At 36.3% G+C, this 20,299-nt stretch overlaps 1 protein-coding gene across 1 annotated transcript; it reads left to right on the top strand.

Annotated features, from left to right (window-relative positions):
* Nucleotides 1-1,262: 1,262 nt before the first annotated feature.
* Nucleotides 1,263-8,472, top strand: LOC149278391 (prostaglandin F2-alpha receptor-like). Its single transcript, XM_089502010.1, has 3 exons — nucleotides 1,263-2,057; nucleotides 6,581-6,905; nucleotides 8,321-8,472. The coding sequence occupies exons 1-3, from the start codon at nucleotides 1,263-1,265 to the stop codon at nucleotides 8,470-8,472; spliced, it is 1,272 nt and encodes a 423-aa protein (XP_089358136.1).
* The last annotated feature ends 11,827 nt before the right edge of the window (nucleotides 8,473-20,299 follow it).

The raw sequence follows: 20,299 nt of genomic DNA, 5'->3' as shown, positions 1-20,299 counted from the left end.
AAATGTTCTAATCCCTCAAAAACATGAATCTGTATTTGAATAACCGTCTGGGAGCCTTTAATATTTTTTCAAGCGAGTGTCTTAGTGGGCGTAATTAGAATGGCATTAAATTCTTACTTTTTTCACCCCGATAACCTTATTCTATCAGTTGATAAAATCCTGTCCTTGTAAAAAGAAATCCAGATTTTAATCAAAATGTTTAAAAAAAGACGCGTCGGAGTCAAAAGATAATTTCATTAAATAAGTGGAATTGCGTAGGAGGTGTTTAAAGTTTTTAATAACACGCGGGGGGGGGGGTTAGAAACGTGGTCCCCGCCACCAGTTGGGAATAAATCGAGGCGTGCAATGTTCACACTTTGCTCGTGAAAAACTTGGTTTACACTTTTCTGTTTACAGCCGGGTCGGACACCGGAACCCGAGACTCTCGGCACCGAAAAGCCTCTAAAAAACATTCTTCGAGTCCAAATCTATTCCTCTGGGATTCATTAAATGTCCCGAGTAATGGAAAAATAAAAAAAGGCTTCAGAAATGTATTAAAGTTTGCTATTCCGAGATCAACAAATCGAACGTAAGAACAGATTTAAAAAAAAAAAAAGGTTGTTGGATTTTTTCCTACTATTTTAGAATTTGCAACAAAAAAGTTTTTTGTTTTTTCAAATGTAAAAATTAAAATGCAATCTATTTTTTTTTTTAAATATTATTATTATTTATTGATTTATATAGCACCATCAAATTCCGTAGCGCTGTACAAAGGGTAGACAGGACATAACATGTAGTATGTAGCACAACAATTTGACTTACAGAAACAGGGTGTGAAAACCTTCACCCGAGGAAATATATTCAGAAATAAAGATTAAAGCTCCCAAGTCTTCCTTGGTCGTTGAGAGACGGGAGGTTGGTGGGTTCTGAAGCTTGTAACAATAAACACGTCGTCTGATGAGTTAAACGTTTTGTAACTAAAAGCACCGTCAGACGCATCATTCCAGGTCCCACTGAAGTCCAAACCCTTCCTAGAAATAAATTCTTTAATTCTGTCACTGTTGCCACATTCATATTTTGGCCGGGAAGCCCTCATTTCCGTGCGGCACAGAAGCTGGTGCAGATACATTGTTTCTGTGTCTTCAGAAGGAAGAATACAATGTTTGATGTGATTAATATGACGTCTCCGTAGAACCTTCAGTCACTTTGCCAAAATGTTCTGTTCCTCCAGGTGTTGTCTGTTCATCTGAGATGTTCCAAACCATCTAACCGCCTTCCCAACAATGAACAACAGCTCGGACGCGACCGTGTATGGTGGACGTGGAACGCCGTCTAACTCTACCTACCTCATGGAACAGAAGATATCCGTATTTTTTTCCATCGTATTCATGACGGTCGGGATCATTTCAAACAGTTTGGCGGTTGCGATTCTCCTGAAGGCGTACCAGAGATTTCGGAAGAAGTCGAAAGCCTCGTTCTTGTTGTTCGCCAGCGGTTTGGTGATTACCGACCTCTTCGGTCATCTCATTAATGGAACCATCGCTGTTTTTGTGTACGCATCGAAGAGGGATTGGCTGCGGTTCGACCAGTCGAATATACTTTGTAGCATTTTTGGGATGTGTATGGTATTTTTTGGGCTCTGTCCTCTGCTACTTGGGTGCGTGATGGCGGTGGAGCGGTGTATAGGAGTCACCAGACCCATCTTCCACTCTACAAAAATGACTTCAAGGCACGTGAAGATCATCTTGAGTTTGGTCTGGCTCTTCGCCATCTTGGTTGCGCTCTTACCGATCTTAACCACGCGAGCTTATCACATCCAGGCTTCTAGAACTTGGTGCTTCCTAAAAACGGAAGGGATCGAAAACTGGCTGGACCAATTTAATCTTCTCTTCTTCTCCTCACTCGGTCTGATATCCCTCGCCGTCTCATTCATATGCAACGCGATGACCGGTCTGACGCTACTGAAATCTAAAATGAGAAGCCAGCAGCACCGACAGGGACGATCCCACCACATAGAAATGATTGTCCAACTCCTGGCCATCATGTGCGTTTGTTGCATCTGCTGGACGCCATTTCTGGTAAGCATTAAAACCATATGAAGGTCCAATTGGCGATTCTGTGACATCATCACTTTACCCATAACCCATACGTTACCTCCTTTTCGTCTTCCCCGCTTATTAATATATTAAGAGTGGGTGGCCGGCATATTTGGGGTGTTTATGTAGATTCCGTGAACATGGAACACGTCCTCTGTTTAGAGAACTCCTTCCCCGACACGTGCAAACGGTTTTGAACTTTAAGTGTTTGCCATAAATTCCAGTTAGCTGGCGCAGGCCGCTTCTGGAGTAAATCCACAAAAATACCCTTTTTTAAAAGACGCGTTTACCTCCTGGAATAGGATAACACGGGAGGAGCGAGATGACTTAAGGATGAAATATACAAGAAAACCTTTATACTCCAATAATGACCTTTTCATCCCCAACGATCCTACGCCCACCGCTCTTTCCTATTCTGTTTCACAACCTCGTGTTTGTCGCATGTCAGCGGGATTGAGAAAGACTTCCGGAATGTAAAGAAACGCATAGAGCAGATATGATCTAAAACAGATGAGGTTTTTTTGTAACAATCACTTAGCATGTATTTCCTAAGTGGGAAGTCGCCTTTCATCCCTAAACAAAAAGAATGTGATTAGAAATAGCAGTTTATAGACGTTTATAACGTAACGAGGGGAATGTGGGATTCGGGGTACACTTATGTGGACAGAATTAGGTATTTCCATCTCTGCTAATCTGTAGACACGGAATTTCTGCTACTACTAAATATTCCATTCACTGCTCAAAATGTTTATTTTTAAATATATATTTTTTAAACTATATAATGTATTATATAATAATTATTATTTTATATAATAATAATAATATGAATAATTTGTTATATTTATAATATTATAGTTGTCATAGGTATAGCAAAAAGGGGAAAACAGGTAAAACTGCAACTTTGCCAAAGTATAAATACGGTAATACAATAAGGTTTTCCCGGAATGCAGCTGTTACATCATCAAGTAGATCTCTGAACAAAAGGGCTTACAATCAGGCCAAAAAAGGGGTACATTCCACATATCATTTTTTATTGTTTTTTCTTTTAATTAACTAAAATTATACCTTAATCAGTCGTTGGTCTCGTCTTCGATTCAGGAGCCGTATGTCCATCCCGTGCATGTTTAATACCCTCACTGTATTACCCTCTACCACCTCTGCTGGGGGGCGGTTCCTGTCATCTACCACCCTCTCTAGATACTGTACCTATTAAGTACCTATTAAGTGCATACTGCACTTTTATAATTCACCCTCAATATGTTTGGAATACATTTCCCCTCGAGCCCAATTTGCTGAGTTATTACTGGTGAATTATTAGTTAGATAAATGCAAGCAAGAAAACAATTTTCTATAATAACAGTAAATAGCAGAATAACTAAAAAAAAAAAACGAGTCATCTTTAAAGCGACGACATCTCTCCCCTGAAAACTATATAAAAAAGGCATTTTATCCAGAATTTACATATAATTATAGCAGCTACTGATGGGGATTTTAATGGGGTTTATGAATTCGTTTTTTCAGATTTTTTTTTTATGCCGCAGGGGATCAAAATATTCAGATTTCTGTTTAACCCCTTAAGGACAATGGGCAGTCCTTAAACCCATTGAAAACAATGCATTTTGAGCCCGTACATGTAGGGGCTTTGTCATTAAGGGGTTAATAGACAATATAATGAATGACGTCGAAGCTGGTTTATACGATTTGGGACATTTTTTGGGAGATTAAAGGAGATTTAACCCTTTGCATGTGTGCCCTTAAATGTTGCCATTGGTCAGGGTGATATATAGCGTGGTATCGGCGCCTCCACATTACCATTTAATGAGTCCGCGCATGCTGAGATAACTGCACGCCGGAGGCTTCACAGAGGGCAACGGTAACAAGAATGATGGCAGCAGCCGAAATGACCCCAGGAAGCAGATTAGGGCCACCCCGCGCTTTGTCTCCACCGTCAGCCTTTCTCACTAAATTAGTGAAATTAACAGCAATAAAAAAAGTTAAATAACTGCAGTATTGCTTTAAAACCTCATTTTTTTGTTTAATTTTTAGAGAAGTTTTGTAATACGCGGCCGGGGTACCTCGGTCTGGGCGGACAGGCAATACTTCAAATAGAGCTGTCCTTAGGAATTAACCCCTAGAAGGACAAGGAGTAGGGAGGTCTGTGCTGAGCCATCATCAGGAGCCGACTAGCTGTGGCGCGTTTGCCCCTAGGGCCCCTGTTGGTAAAGGCCCCCCAGCTGTCACCCTGCTCCCTGTACTGGGAGACCAGAGGGGGGCATTTGTTGCTCGGGGGCCACTTTCCCGCATCGGGGGTATTTGCAGAGAGACAGACAGACCTCAGTCCCTGGATTATGATCAGTGATGGCAGAGGGAGCTTCCTACTTCCTGTCAGGTGACCGGATCAGCCAGTGAGAAGCCTTATTTGCAGTCACATGCGGCAGTCAGTAAGGGTGGAAGCTGCAGGATCAGAGTTGATATTATCTTGAGCCCCCCGGCTTAGTCTGTGGACTCCTCGCTGCCCCCGTTAACCGAGATAACTGGGACGCGGCTTTCCGGTCCCTGTAGGGATTGTGCCGTTACCGTCTCTCGTGTTTATTAAGGAAGAACAGTTTACTGAGCCCCTGGGCCCCTGTAGGTTAAGCTCAGTAACGAGGTCTGAAGACCATGATCCCTGAGCCACTATCTGCGCTGACAGAGCCCCCCCAACTTTTTACCTTGGCCATTACAGATGGCGACCCCCATCGTCCCTCCACTTTCTGTGTATGAAAGGGTCTGAGAGACAAGAAGAGCCCCATAACATAACACACGGGGCCCTATTATACCCCGTCCAGGCACTTCGAGGGGTACAGACTCTTAGGGAGAAGACATTAGTGCCTGATGGACGGACGGACGGCTCCTGCAAAGAGACATCCCGTGCGAGACCCTCTGACTGCTGAGCTCCAAGCACCGCTCCATTTATCTCTTTTATCCCCAAAATATTTTAATCCTGGATGTGCAGCTGCAGCCGTGCCAAGCGATCCCCGACTCCGCCAGCCAGCGGTGGGAAGGCGACCTCTCGCTTCGTGGCGCTTCGCGGATCCTCCTCATTCCATTCGTGTTTTTTGGCAGAAACGTTTGACGGTTCCATTGCATTCGGCCATCTTTCCTCCCCTCCTCCTTTGCACTTTGCTGATAAGCCGAATCCCGTCCACCAGCACCTCATTTATAAGCATCCAGGGAACCCCGCGGTGACCCCGCTCCGTGCCGGATTCACTCCTGTGGTTTTTTTGATGACGAGCCGCGGGTAACGGTGATAAATGTTCCACAGCTGGGTGCGGAGCCAGACCATAAATTGTAGAAATGCAAACAAAATGAGTAAAATACCAAACTAAAGAGAAATCTCGCTGTAATCTCACAGGGATCTAAAGAATCTACACCGCAGGAGATATTCAGATAACTCCCATCATCCTCAGCGTGTCCGGCTCGTCTGTGTGTGCTCAGGAGAATATGACAGATTCAGGGATAAGATGGGCCGGGGGACAAACCCCAGGTTATCTCAACAGAGCTCATAGAAACCCAGACCCTGTCGGCAGATCGGCCCCATCCGGCCCCCATGTAGTCGCCGTTTCTCCTAAAGACTCAAACCTTAATCAGTCGTTGGTCTCGTCTTAGATTCAGGAGCCGTATGTCTATCCCATGCATGTTTAATCCCCTCGCTGTATTACCCTCTACCACCTCTGCTGGGAGGCTGTTCCACTTATCTACCACCCACTCAGCAAATATCTCAGTGATACAAAAATCCAGCATTAGTAAATTGTAGTTTTTTTATATATATATATAATTATACAAAATGTGCCAGAGGCCTTGATTTAACGCGGTCTCAGCCTCTCCCTGGCCGCCACGTGGCCACCTTGTGACGTTCTGCAGCTGGGAACCGCTTGGTGGACCTTCGGGGGTAGAAAGGGCAGGTAGAATTCTAATCGTAATCGCTGATCAGATGATGCTAGGTGGCAAAAAAAGAATATCTGCCCCCTGCCCTCTATAAAACGGGGCAATAACACAGCTGACGCCCCGCAGACTGGGAAGGATTCTGTCTTTATAACTGCCCCGGGGGCTGCCCCCGACCGCCGGCTCTGCTCTTTGCAAATGTCTATTCTGAGCCCCGACGTCTTTAATTGAAGGCGACGGTTCCCGGCATGAAATGTAATCTGATTAAACTCGTAGACGGAGCGCAGAGGTAACGAGCAGCAATTTGGGGAATGAATTCCCGGGGGCGACGGGGATAACGAGGAGGAAAAAATTGGCCGATTGACAAAAGCCACAAAACGGAATCTGATATGGAGAAATTCATATTACAAAGTAACAGAGAATGTATCGGGTATCCGCACGAGGCTCGGAATTCCGGCTGACAGCAATCAGATGTTTCCGCCGCTTCAAACGCGCAGACCGTGATATTTGCCGCGTTAATCCCGCGAGGTTATAATTGGGAACCCGATCCGGTTTAAACGTCTGTTTGCTTTGCTCCGTAGGTAACGATGGCCAGCATCGGACTGATGGGGGATTCCGCGGAGTCTCGGGAGAAGATCCTGTTTTGTCTGCGAATGGCCACCTGGAATCAGATCTTGGATCCCTGGGTCTACATCCTCTTGAGAAAGACGGTCCTGAAGAAGCTGTTCCGGATCGCCCGGCGCTGCTGCGGGATGGAGGTCATCAGTTTACACACCTGGGAGTTCAGCTCCATCAAGAACTCTCTGAAAGTGGCCACCGTTTCCGAGTCGGCCGGCTGCACCAGAACAAACACTCTAAACAACGCTCACAAGAGCGACCCCGACCAAAAATGTGAACTCATCGAAAGTAAACTGTCGTTTGTTTAGGAGACGGCGGCCGACATCAGCATGCGCGGCGATATTCGTGAATGACACCGAATCGCCACGTGTCCCTCCGGGGGCCACATCCATCAATCGCATGAACTAAAGTGGGTTTGGGGTACAATAGGTTTAGAAATGCCTATAGGTGCCGCGGTGCAACCAGAAAAGTGGGACTGAAACCTTTGATTTAGGCGGCTACCAGCGAGCCGGTGTATAGATCAAAAACACTGCTTCTCCCCAGGTCCACGTGGTTTCTACCGCACGCTCCTCTGGCACGCGGAGAGTCAGCATCTAAGCCGTGTTGGAATATTTGTATCGACGGCACCAAAAAAGTCTATTATTAAAAAGCGGGTTCCGGATCGGCCCCCGGCCGCGGCCCGTACACGCCCGAGGCGCTCTATGCAGGTTAGAGTGCCGGCGACTGACTGACCGCTGAGTGTTTCCCGTAGAAATCATCTGTAAGAAAGGACATCAATTTCCGAGTAAAAAAAAAAAGTAATATAAAGAAAAACTTTGTAAAAAAATTAAGAAAACCCGATCACCCAATAATTGAAAAAGTCACATAAAATAGTTTTTTAATTTTTCTGTTGCTTTTTATCTGATGAGGCCCTGATTTAAATTAATTTCCACTGTTTAAATAGAAAAATTGCGCAATGTGATTGGTTGTCGAAACAAATAATAAAAGCGTGAGAGCGGCCCGCGAGATGCGGGAGGAGCCAATTAGCCGTCGGGATGTAAATAGCGGGGAATGATGGGAAACAGAAAATAATTTTTGTTGCCTAAAAGTATGTATTTTTTTGGAGTATAAATGTACATTTGTTGTGTTGTAATTTCTGGTTTTGTTTTTTTTGTGTTTTTTTTTATTTGTGGAATGTTATTGTATATATGAGATGTAGAAAATATATATATATAAAAAACATATTTATGTTATAAAGTTGTTTTTTTCTATTTTTTATTGATTATCACTCTGTCCAGGTGACGATTTTACAGCTTATCAGAAGCAAATCAGATATTTATCCCCAAAAAATTAATAAGGAGTAAAATATTATTATTTTGGTTACTTTATGGAAAGTTATTCTCCCTTTTTTTATATAAATTACCATTATTGTAAGGCTGAATCTGAGCTGGTTTATGGCGTGAAGAAGAGGCGGCCGGACGCTTTCCCACCGTGCGTTTTAAGTAAACATTTTTTTTTATTAAAGTTATTTTCTGTGAGAATTTGATTGGAAATAGTGAAAAGTTTGTCAGCCCGACCTTCAAAATTCCAAAAAAAGGTTTTGTCTCAAATGGATTTAAAACTCATCTCAACTCCTTTTTTCTCTGGATCGGCCTCACCGGTTCTGAATATAATAAATGTGACCCCAAAATGATTGAAATTAGCGTGAAATCTTATTGAATTAGAACCACCTGGCAGTGAATTCCAGAGCTTCGCTGCCCTCACTGAAGATGAACCGCCTTCCCCGACGCGTCGGAGGAGGAAACATTGTATCCGACGGCGAAAGAGCCTCGTAACGTCCAGCGTCTTGTCTCACGGGGCTCTCCTGATCTTCTAAAGTTCCAGACTGGAGCCTTCAATGGCGCCTTCATGGGGGGGGGATATTTTTTCCGCCCCATGTCATTATTCAGTCCAGGACGGGCCTGGAGCCGATCTGCATGACGTCATAAATAAGAAATGTATTTGATACGTCAGTAAGCGTTCCCTGAAGGTTCCGCAGCGATGTATCTTGTGCTCTGCTGTAAATTCGCACATTAAATGTATTTCGAAACTTCTTTTTCTTTCCTTTTTTAAGGAATTTGCATTTTATTCTACAAATATTTATCCCCTTTTACTCTTTAACAGGAAACATAAAATATTTCCGTCTCCCAGGAAACAGCTGATTCTTTTGTTCCGAATGCGATCTGGGACTTTTTTTCTGCGATGAGTTGTTTTTACTCTACAACTACGCTAAATACACGTGGAGTATCCGCAATACACGGAGAAAACCCCGCCCCGCACGAGTTTAGTCAACGACAAAGAGTGCGCTGAGACCTCGTATAAATCGCATGACCGTGGAGTAGGTCGGCTCCCTAAATATAAATTATTAATAAGGATTTCACTGAATTGGTTTTCCATTTCCAGCGGGTCTCGTAGATATAGGAGATGAAAGAAGAGGGTCAGAGGTATAGATGAAACGCAAGGAAGCTTTCTTTTACTTGGAGGGTGGTAGGTAAGTGGAACAGCCTCCCAGCAGAGGTGGTAGAGGGTAATACAGTGAGGGTATTAAACATGCATGGGATAGACATACGGCTCCTGAATCTAAGACGAGACCAACGACTGATTAAGGTTTGAGTTGTTACAGCAGGAGAAACGGGGGCTGGATGGGGGCCGATCTGCCGGCAGGTTCTATATTTTTATGTTTAACTGTTTCAACTAAAGACTCTGTTTTCTCTTGGCTATTTCTTTTATACAATTTTTTCACATTTATCTAGAATCATATTTACTGTTAATAAACAGCCATTTTTTGCTTCCGAGGGGCCGGGTCCTCATTTTTTATGCCCGCTGAAACGCTGCATTTCGTAACAAACACGTGTGTTGAGGCAGAGGATTCATTCCAACGGAGCTCTTTAAATACCAGTAAACTCTCCAGCTAGGCACCCACTGGCACACAGGGGGTTAATCACCTTTTTTTTTTCTTTTTTCTCTATTATTTTTCGCCCGTTCCTGTTCTGCGTTTGTTAGTTTCTATCGTTTAATGTTTGTTAAAAATAGTTTGTTGGGGGCTCAAAACTTTGTTCGGGCTGAAAACATCTGCGCACCATGAGCGGAGCGCGTGTGGCCAAAGCTCCTGGCCTTCAGGGCATTTTACAAACCAGAGTGCCAAGAAACATACAAGTGAGGGGGCAAGAGGGAGTGGGACCCTCGGGGAGCGCATGTGGGGTGAGAGTGTGCTTGGAGTGGGACCCAGAGTGAGTGGTGTGTGCGCGTGAGTGTATGTGGGGGGGGCAGTGAATCGGAGCACATGCCCGGTGAAAATGGTGCTTTCTCACTGGGGGCCAAGGAAGGAATAGAAAAAAAAGTTCAAACCCACGTGTTACGTTGAGACATGGCATGGCGGGGCAAAGAGGGTAAAAAATGGTGAAAAGTGGGTTAAAAAAGGCAAAAGGAAAGACACTTATTCAAAAAACTTTCATTTCTTACCAATTTGTCACAAAATACCAGGAAAATAGAATAATAGAGCTTTGTGGTCTTCACTATATTGCCAAAAGTATTGGGACTCCTGACCATCACACCTATATGAGCGTGTTGGAGATTCCCTTCCAAAACCTAGGGGCATTAATACGGAGCTGCCCCCCCTATAACAGCCCCCACTCGTCTGGGATGGGTTTCCACAAGATTTTGGGACATTTCTGTGGAATTTATGCCCGTTCATCCAGTAGAGCGTTTGTGAGATCAGACGCTGATGTTGGACGAGACGCCCGTTCCAGGTCATCCCGTTGGGGTCCGATGGGGTTGGGGTCGGCGCTCTGTGCGGTCGGCCAAGTTCTTCCCACCAAACTCATCCAACCAAGTCTTTATGGAGCTCGCTGTGGGGGGGGGGGGGCAGAGTCATGGCGGAAAGGAGCTTCCCCAATTCGATGTTATAAACCCGTTAGCAGCGAGTGCTGGGTGTTACAGCCAGAAATTTCGATGAAAACAGTTGAGTGACCCCAAACTTTTGAGTGGTGTAAAATGTTGTATCATAAGCCGGTGTCGTTGCTTCTTTTTCCGGATTCGGGGCGCGATGCTCTGCCAAACACCTGCAGTGAAGAAATTGAGTTTAGCGTTGGATGCCGTCCACGCGGCTATCGGGAGAAGTAATGAGCGCTCGAGTCATCTGAAGCTGAGATAATCCAACAGGATAAAAAGCAGAGTTACTGCGAGACATGCTAGAATTTTCCATCAGGCGATACAGATGTTTTAGGATTGTGGCACGGGGTTCTGTTTTGAATCAGGGGTGTGGCCCTAGGCCCCTGCGGTGTAGAGGAGCCCCCGTATCTTAGGGGTCCTCTGTTGCATTGAGAAAACTTTTGAACAATAACAGCCAAAAAACTGGATCCTTTCTGCTCTCCTTCTATGCAGTCCCAAAACATGAACTGTTTTTAAGGAATGTTTTCAGTTTCTACGGTAACAACCAATCCGAGGCTGCCTTTGTGTCACATGACAATTTAAGCGTCCCCGGAAGAAATCATGAACGAAGCAAAGTTTGGCGTCATTACAGAATCATGGTTGTGGATTCTTTCACCAGAAATGGTGTTTCTAACGTTACAGATGTTGTAATGGGGTAGATGACGTTATAACGGGGTAAATGACGTTATAACGGGGTAAATTATGTTATAACGTAAGTTTGGTATTAAGTATCTTCCTCGGGTGTCTCCCAGGGACGGTCTTGGGCTCTGCGGTCTCATTAGCTGTTACACAGGAATGAACGTTGGAAGTCAAATTCATGTTACGACCGTAATATCCTAAATAATTTATCACCCAGCCCCCCTCCCGGGATATGCGGTGAATTACGGCTTCCTAACCGAGGACACTGATTGATCCGTTAGTGTTCTGGACGCCATCATTCCCGTGTTATGGAGAAGCGTCCCAGTTTTAAGTGGAGAAGATGCTTTGCTGCCTTCAGTTATTTAGGATGGGTTCCTGGCGCCTGTCACTTTAAATCTTCCTTTTAAATAAAATGCACCGTTATTTGGAAAACCGTCTGTAAGCAAAGCGCCTTTCACATTTTTAACAATTTGCCAGAAGTCACGGGTAATATTTAAATTCAAGGAAAAAATATCCCATTGTTTCAATAAATAATAGTAATAATAACAATAACGATAAAAATAATAATAATAATATTAATTACTATTGGTTTTCAAACCACACGATCCCGACTCCAACTTGTACTGCATGTGGAATGCTACGTGCAAACTTTTGTTATTTGAGCCAGAAACTGACTTTTGGCTCATTTTCCTCCTTCTTGTCTGCATCTTGTGTAAGCAGGCAGTGTAAACAGGAAGCATACTTAAGTACACTTCCTGCACATGCTCAGTAGCACTCCCAATGAAGTTGATGAGAGTAGTGGCAGCCAATCAAATTCATTCTAGCCAAACTAATTAATATTGAAATAATTTACATGTAATTGGCTTTCCAGCTTACCATGGATCAGCTATGAGCAGAAATACTTTAGTAACTTTCCAGACATTCCTTTTCTGGATCAGTCTACTTATTTTTTAGCTCAGGGGCTCATAAAAAGACCCTTAAATGTCAGACAAATATATCCGCCCCGAGGGGAAAACAGACAGATCCCCTTAAAAATCCATTACAGTTTATGTTTGCGCTTACGCGTGGGTAACACGTTTACCGCATTGTTTGTGGATTTCACTTTTATTGTTTATTTGAAAAGTTATTTTTATTAAAAACAAATGTTTTTATTTCCTTTGCTACCAAATGGATCATTTTAGTTTCCGCTCAGACTGACACTGGATCCCTAATCTGTTAAAGCTATTTCGGGGTTGGGATTCTGTACAGTAAGAGCACTAAAGTTACGGGATCTACAACCTGAAAGAGGGGAGGGGTTATGTATGATGGACACCTGCAAGAGACGTGACTGGGGTGAGGCTATATTGTTTTAATGTATAAAGCTGTTTCCTGCTGTTTCTATACACATTATCGGGGCTTTTAGGGCTGTAGAACCCTCTGATACCCTCATACCCAGCAAACATTCTGACCTCCTGGAAAACGTAATTTGTAAACTTGTATTTGTAAAATCTAAACAACAGATTTAATTTACTTTTCTTGCTTTTCTTTCAAAACATTTCTCGTGGGTGGCGCTAAGACTGTAAATGGGAATTGAATTTTTTTATTTTTAACTTTAGAAAACATATAAATATCATTATTGAATGTTTTTAAATAAAATATTGACATTAAGGAGAAGTTCTCCATGTATTTTATTTCTGGGCATTTAAAAAATTACAGGTTTACTTTGCCACGTTACTCTGCATAGTTCCACATCGGTATCCTCTCTGCAGCAGCATTGCAGGCGTTGATACGATTATTATTTATTTTGTTATCGTGATATAAGTGTTAGCTTTTCTTACCCGGTGAATAGGTTGCTTTGTTAGCTTTTCCCATGAGACGTGTCATGAACAACACGCTTAGAAATGCTAAAATATGTGAAAAATATTTGTGAAAATTCATGTGGGAAAAATGTAATATAGTAACCTAGAAATATAGTAACATAGTGATATAGTAACATAGTGATATAGTAACATAGTAATATAGTAACATAGTAATATAGTAACATAGTGATATAGTAACATAGTCATATAGTAACATAGTGATATAGTAACATAGTAATATAGTAACATAGTGATATAGTAACATAGTAATATAGTAACATAGTGATATAGTAACATAGTGATAACGTAACAGAGTGATATAGTAACATAGTAATATAGTAACATAGTAATATAGGAACATAGTGATATAGTAACATAGTAATATAGTAACATAGTGATATAGTAACATAGTGATAAAGTAACAGAGTGATATAGTAACATAGTAATATAGTAACATAGTAATACATCAATATAGTGAGATATAGTAACATAGTGATATAGTTACATAGTAATATACTAACATAGTGATATAGTAACATAGTGATATAGTAACATAGTGATACAGTAACATAGTGATATAGTAACAGTGATATAGTAACATAGTAATATAGTATCAAAGTGATATAGTAACATAGTAATATAGTAACATAGTGATATAGTAACATAGTGATAAAGTAACAGAGTGATATAGTAACATAGTAATATAGTAACATAGTAATATAGGAACATAGTGATATAGTAACATAGTAATACAGTAACATAGTGATATAGTAACATAGTGATAAAGTAACAGAGTGATATAGTAACATAGTAATATAGTAACATAGTAATACATCAATATAGTGATATATAGTAACATAGTGATATAGTAACAGTGATATAGTAACATAGTAATATAGTAACATAGTGATATAGTAACATAGTAATATAGGAACATAGTGATATAGTAACATAGTAATATAGTATCAAAGTGATATAGTAACATAGTAATCAAGTAACATAGTGATATAGTAACATAGTAATATAGTAACATATTAATATAGTAACATAGTGATATAGTAACATACTAATATAGTAACATAGTAATATAGTAACATAGTGATAAAGTAACATAGTGATATAGTAACATAGTGATATAGTAACAGTGATATATTAACATATTAATATAGTAACATAGTGATATAGTAACATAGTAATATAGTATCAAAGTGATATAGTAACATAGTAATATAGTAACATAGTGATATAGTAACATAGTAATATAGGAACATAGTGATATAGTAACATAGTGATATAGTAACATAGTAATATAGTAACATAGTGATATAGCAACATAGTGATATAGTAACATAGTAATATAGTAACATAGTAATATATCAATATAGTGATATAGTAACATAGTGATATAGTAACATAGTGATATAGTAACACAGTTATATAGTAACATAGTGATATAGTAACAGTGATATAGTAACATAGTAATATAGTAACATAGTGATATAGTAACATAGTAATATAGTAACATAGTGATATAGTATCATAGTAATATAGGAACATAGTGATATAGTAACATAGTAATATAGTAACATAGTGATATAGTAACATAGTGATATAGTAACATAGTAATATAGTAACATAGTGATATAGTAACATAGTGATATAGTAACATAGTAATATAGTATCAAAGTGATATAGTAACAGTGATATAGTAACATAGTAATATAGTAACATAGTTATATAGTAACATAGTAATATATCAATATAGTGATATAGTAACATAGTAATATAGTAACATAGTGATATAGTAACATAGTGATATAGTAACATAGTAATATAGTATCAAAGTGATATAGTAACAGTGATATAGTAACATAGTTATATAGTAACATAGTTATATAGTAACATAGTAATATATCAATATAGTGATATAGTAACATAGTGAAATAGTAACATAGTGATATAGTAACATAGTAATATAGTAACATAGTGATATAGTAACAGTGATAGTAACATAGTAATATAGTAACATAGTGATATAGTAACATAGTAATATAGTAACATAGTGATATAGTATCATAGTAATATAGGAACATAGTGATATAGTAACATAGTAATATAGTAACATAGTGATATAGTAACATAGTGATATAGTAACATAGTAATATAGTAACATAGTGATATAGTAACATAGTGATATAGTAACATAGTAATATAGTATCAAAGTGATATAGTAACAGTGATATAGTAACATAGTAATATAGTAACATAGTTATATAGTAACATAGTAATATATCAATATAGTGATATAGTAACATAGTGATATAGTAACATAGTGATATAGTAACATAGTAATATAGTGACATAGTGATATAGTAACAGTGATATAGTAACATAGTAATATAGTAACATAGTGATATAGTAACATAGTAATATAGTAACATAGTGATATAGTAACATAGTAATATAGTATCAAAGTGATATAGTAACAGTGGTATAGTAACATAGTAATATAGTAACATAGTTATATAGTAACATAGTAATATATCAATATAGTGATATAGTAACATAGTGATATAGTAACATAGTGATATAGTAACATAGTAATATAGTGACATAGTGATATAGTAACAGTGATATAGTAACATAGTAATATAGTAACATAGTGATATAGTAACATAGTAATATAGTAACATAGTGATATAGTAACATAGTAATATAGGAACAGAGTGATATAGTAACATAGTAATATAGTAACATAGTGATATAGTAACATAGTGATATAGTAACATAGTAATATAGTAACATAGTGATATAGTAACATAGTGATATAGTAACATAGTAATATAGTATCAAAGTGATATAGTAACAGTGATATAGTAACATAGTAATATAGTAACATAGTTATATAGTAACATAGTAATATATCAATATAGTGATATAGTAACATAGTGATATAGTAACATAGTGATATAGTAACATAGTAATATAGTAACATAGTGATATAGTAACAGTGATATAGTAACATAGTAATATAGTAACATAGTGATATAGTAACATAGTAATATAGTAACATAGTGATATAGTAACATAGTAATATAGGAAAATAGTGATATAGTAACATAGTAATATAGTAACATAGTGATATAGTAACATAGTGATATAGTAACATAGTAATATAGTAACATAGTGATATAGTAAAATAGTAATATAGTAACATAGTAATACATCAATATAGTGATATATAGTAACATAGTGATATAGTAACAGTGATATAGTAACATAGTAATATAGTAACATAGTGATATAGTAACATAGTCATATAGTAACATAGTGATATAGTAACATAGTAATATAGTAACAAAGTGATATAGTAACATAGTAATATAGTAACATAGTGATATAGTAACATAGTGATAAAGTAACAGAGTGATATAGTAACATAGTAATATAGTAACATAGTAATACATCAATATAGTGATATATAGTAACATAGTGATATAGTAACATAGTGATATAGTAACATAGTAATATAGTAACATAGTGATATAGTAACAGTGATATAGTAACATAGTAATATAGTAACATAGTGATATAGTAACATAGTAATATAGTAACATAGTGATATAGTAACATAGTAATATAGGAACATAGTGATATAGTAACATAGTAATGTAGTAACATAGTGATATAGTAACATAGTGATATAGTAACATAGTAATATAGTAACATAGTGATATAGTAACAGTGATATAGTAACATAGTAATATAGTAACATAGTGATATAGTAACATAGTAATATAGGAACATAGTGATATAGTAACATAGTAATATAGTATCAAAGTGATATAGTAACATAGTAATCTAGTAACATAGTGATATAGTAACATAGTAATATAGTAACATAGTAATATAGGAACATAGTGATATAGTAACATAGTAATGTAGTAACATAGTGATATAGTAACATAGTGATATAGTAACATAGTAATATAGTAACATAGTGATATAGTAACAGTGATATAGTAACATAGTAATATAGTAACATAGTGATATAGTAACATAGTAATATAGTAACATAGTAATATAGTATCAAAGTGATATAGTAACATAGTAATCTAGTAACATAGTGATATAGTAACATAGTAATATAGTAACATATTAATATAGTAACATAGTGATATAGTAACATAGTAATATAGTAACATAGTAATATAGTAACATAGTGATAAAGTAACATAGTGATATAGTAACATAGTGATATAGTAACAGTGATATATTAACATATTAATATAGTAACATAGTGATATAGTAACATAGTAATATAGTATCAAAGTGATATAGTAACATAGTAATATAGTAACATAGTGATATAGTAACATAGTAATATAGGAACATAGTGATATAGTAACATAGTGATATAGTAACATAGTAATATAGTAACATAGTGATATAGTAACATAGTGATATAGTAACATAGTAATATAGTAACATAGTAATATATCAATATAGTGATATAGTAACATAGTGATATAGTAACATAGTGATATAGTAACACAGTAATATAGTAACATAGTGATATAGTAACAGTGATATAGTAACATAGTAATGTAGTAACATAGTGATATAGTAACATAGTAATATAGTAACATAGTGATATAGTATCATAGTAATATAGGAACATAGTGATATAGTAACATAGTAATATAGTAACATAGTGATATAGTAACATAGTGATATAGTAACATATTAATATAGTAACATAGTGATATAGTAACATAGTGATATAGTAACATAGTAATATAGTATCAAAGTGATATAGTAACAGTGATATAGTAACATAGTAATATAGTAACATAGTTATATAGTAACATAGTAATATATCAATATAGTGATATAGTAACATAGTGATATAGTAACATAGTGATATAGTAACATAGTAATATAGTAACATAGTGATATAGTAACAGTGATATAGTAACATAGTAATATAGTAACATAGTGATATAGTAACATAGTAATATAGTAACATAGTGATATAGTAACATAGTAATATAGGAACATAGTGATATAGTAACATAGTAATATAGTAACATAGTGATATAGTAACATAGTGATATAGTAACATAGTAATATAGTAACATAGTGATATAGTAACAGTGATATAGTAACATAGTAATATAGTATCAAAGTGATATAGTAACAGTGATATAGTAACATAGTGATATAGTAACATAGTTATATAGTAACATAGTAATATAGTAACATAGTAATATAGTAACATAGTGATATAGTAACATAGTAATATAGGAACATAGTGATATAGTAACATAGTCATATAGTAACATAGTGATATAGTAACATAGTAATATAGTAACAAAGTGATATAGTAACATAGTAATATAGTAACATAGTGATATAGTAACATAGTGATAAAGTAACAGAGTGATATAGTAACATAGTAATATAGTAACATAGTAATACATCAATATAGTGATATATAGTAACATAGTGATATAGTAACATAGTGATATAGTAACATAGTAATATAGTAACATAGTGATATAGTAACAGTGATATAGTAACATAGTAATATAGTAACATAGTGATATAGTAACATAGTAATATAGTAACATAGTGATATAGTAACATAGTAATATAGGAACATAGTGATATAGTAACATAGTAATGTAGTAACATAGTGATATAGTAACATAGTGATATAGTAACATAGTAATATAGTAACATAGTGATATAGTAACAGTGATATAGTAACATAGTAATATAGTAACATAGTGATATAGTAACATAGTAATATAGGAACATAGTGATATAGTAACATAGTAATATAGTATCAAAGTGATATAGTAACATAGTAATCTAGTAACATAGTGATATAGTAACATAGTAATATAGTAACATAGTAATATAGGAACATAGTGATATAGTAACATAGTAATGTAGTAACATAGTGATATAGTAACATAGTGATATAGTAACATAGTAATATAGTAACATAGTGATATAGTAACAGTGATATAGTAACATAGTAATATAGTAACATAGTGATATAGTAACATAGTAATATAGTAACATAGTAATATAGTATCAAAGTGATATAGTAACATAGTAATCTAGTAACATAGTGATATAGTAACATAGTAATATAGTAACATATTAATATAGTAACATAGTGATATAGTAACATAGTAATATAGTAACATAGTAATATAGTAACATAGTGATAAAGTAACATAGTGATATAGTAACATAGTGATATAGTAACAGTGATATATTAACATATTAATATAGTAACATAGTGATATAGTAACATAGTGATATAGTAACATAGTAATATAGTAACATAGTGATATAGTAACAGTGATATAGTAACATAGTAATATATCAATATAGTGATATAGTTACATAGTAATATAGTAACATAGTGATATAGTAACATAGTAATATAGTAACAGTGATATAGTACCATAGTGATATAGTAACATAGTAATATAGTTACATAGTAATATAGTAACATAGTGATATAGTAACATAGTAATATAGTAACATAGTAATATAGTAACATGGTAATATAGTAACATAGTGATATAGTAACATAGTAATATAGTAACATAGTGATATAGTAACATAGTGATATAGTAACATAGTAATATAGTAACATAGTGATATAGTAACATAGTAATATAGTAACATAGTGATATAGTAACATAGTAATATAGTAACATAGTGATATAGTAACATAGTGATATAGTAACATAGTGATATAGTAACAGTGATATAGTAACATAGTAATATAGTAACATAGTGATATAGTTACATAGTGATATAGTAACATAGTAATATAGTAACATAGTGATATAGTAACATAGTGATATAGTAACATAGTAATATAGTAACATAGTGATATAGTTACATAGTAATATAGTAACATAGTAATATAGTAACATAGTAATATAGTAACATAGTAATATAGTAACATAGTAATATAGTAACATAGTAATATAGTAACATAGTGATATAGTAACATAGTGATATAGTAACATAGTAATATAGTAACATAGTGATATAGTAACGCAGTCATGAATAGGAGTCCTCGGGAACCATAATATACAAATAATTAAATCCATCCAGATTCAGTAACAATGTTCCCATGTGTAAGAATACTCAGTCTTCCCACCCATCCCATTACCCAGGGGCAGATCCCAGCATTCTTTTCTCCTTCCTGCACTCAACGCAATC

Source organism: Sceloporus occidentalis, unplaced genomic scaffold (assembly GCF_023333645.1).
Source record: "Sceloporus occidentalis isolate IW3139 unplaced genomic scaffold, rSceOcc1.0.p SCAF_190, whole genome shotgun sequence".
NCBI classification, from domain to species: Eukaryota; Metazoa; Chordata; class Lepidosauria; order Squamata; family Phrynosomatidae; genus Sceloporus; species Sceloporus occidentalis.
Note: the sequence above shows the minus strand (reverse complement) of the source record. Positions and strands in the feature narration are given on the sequence as shown.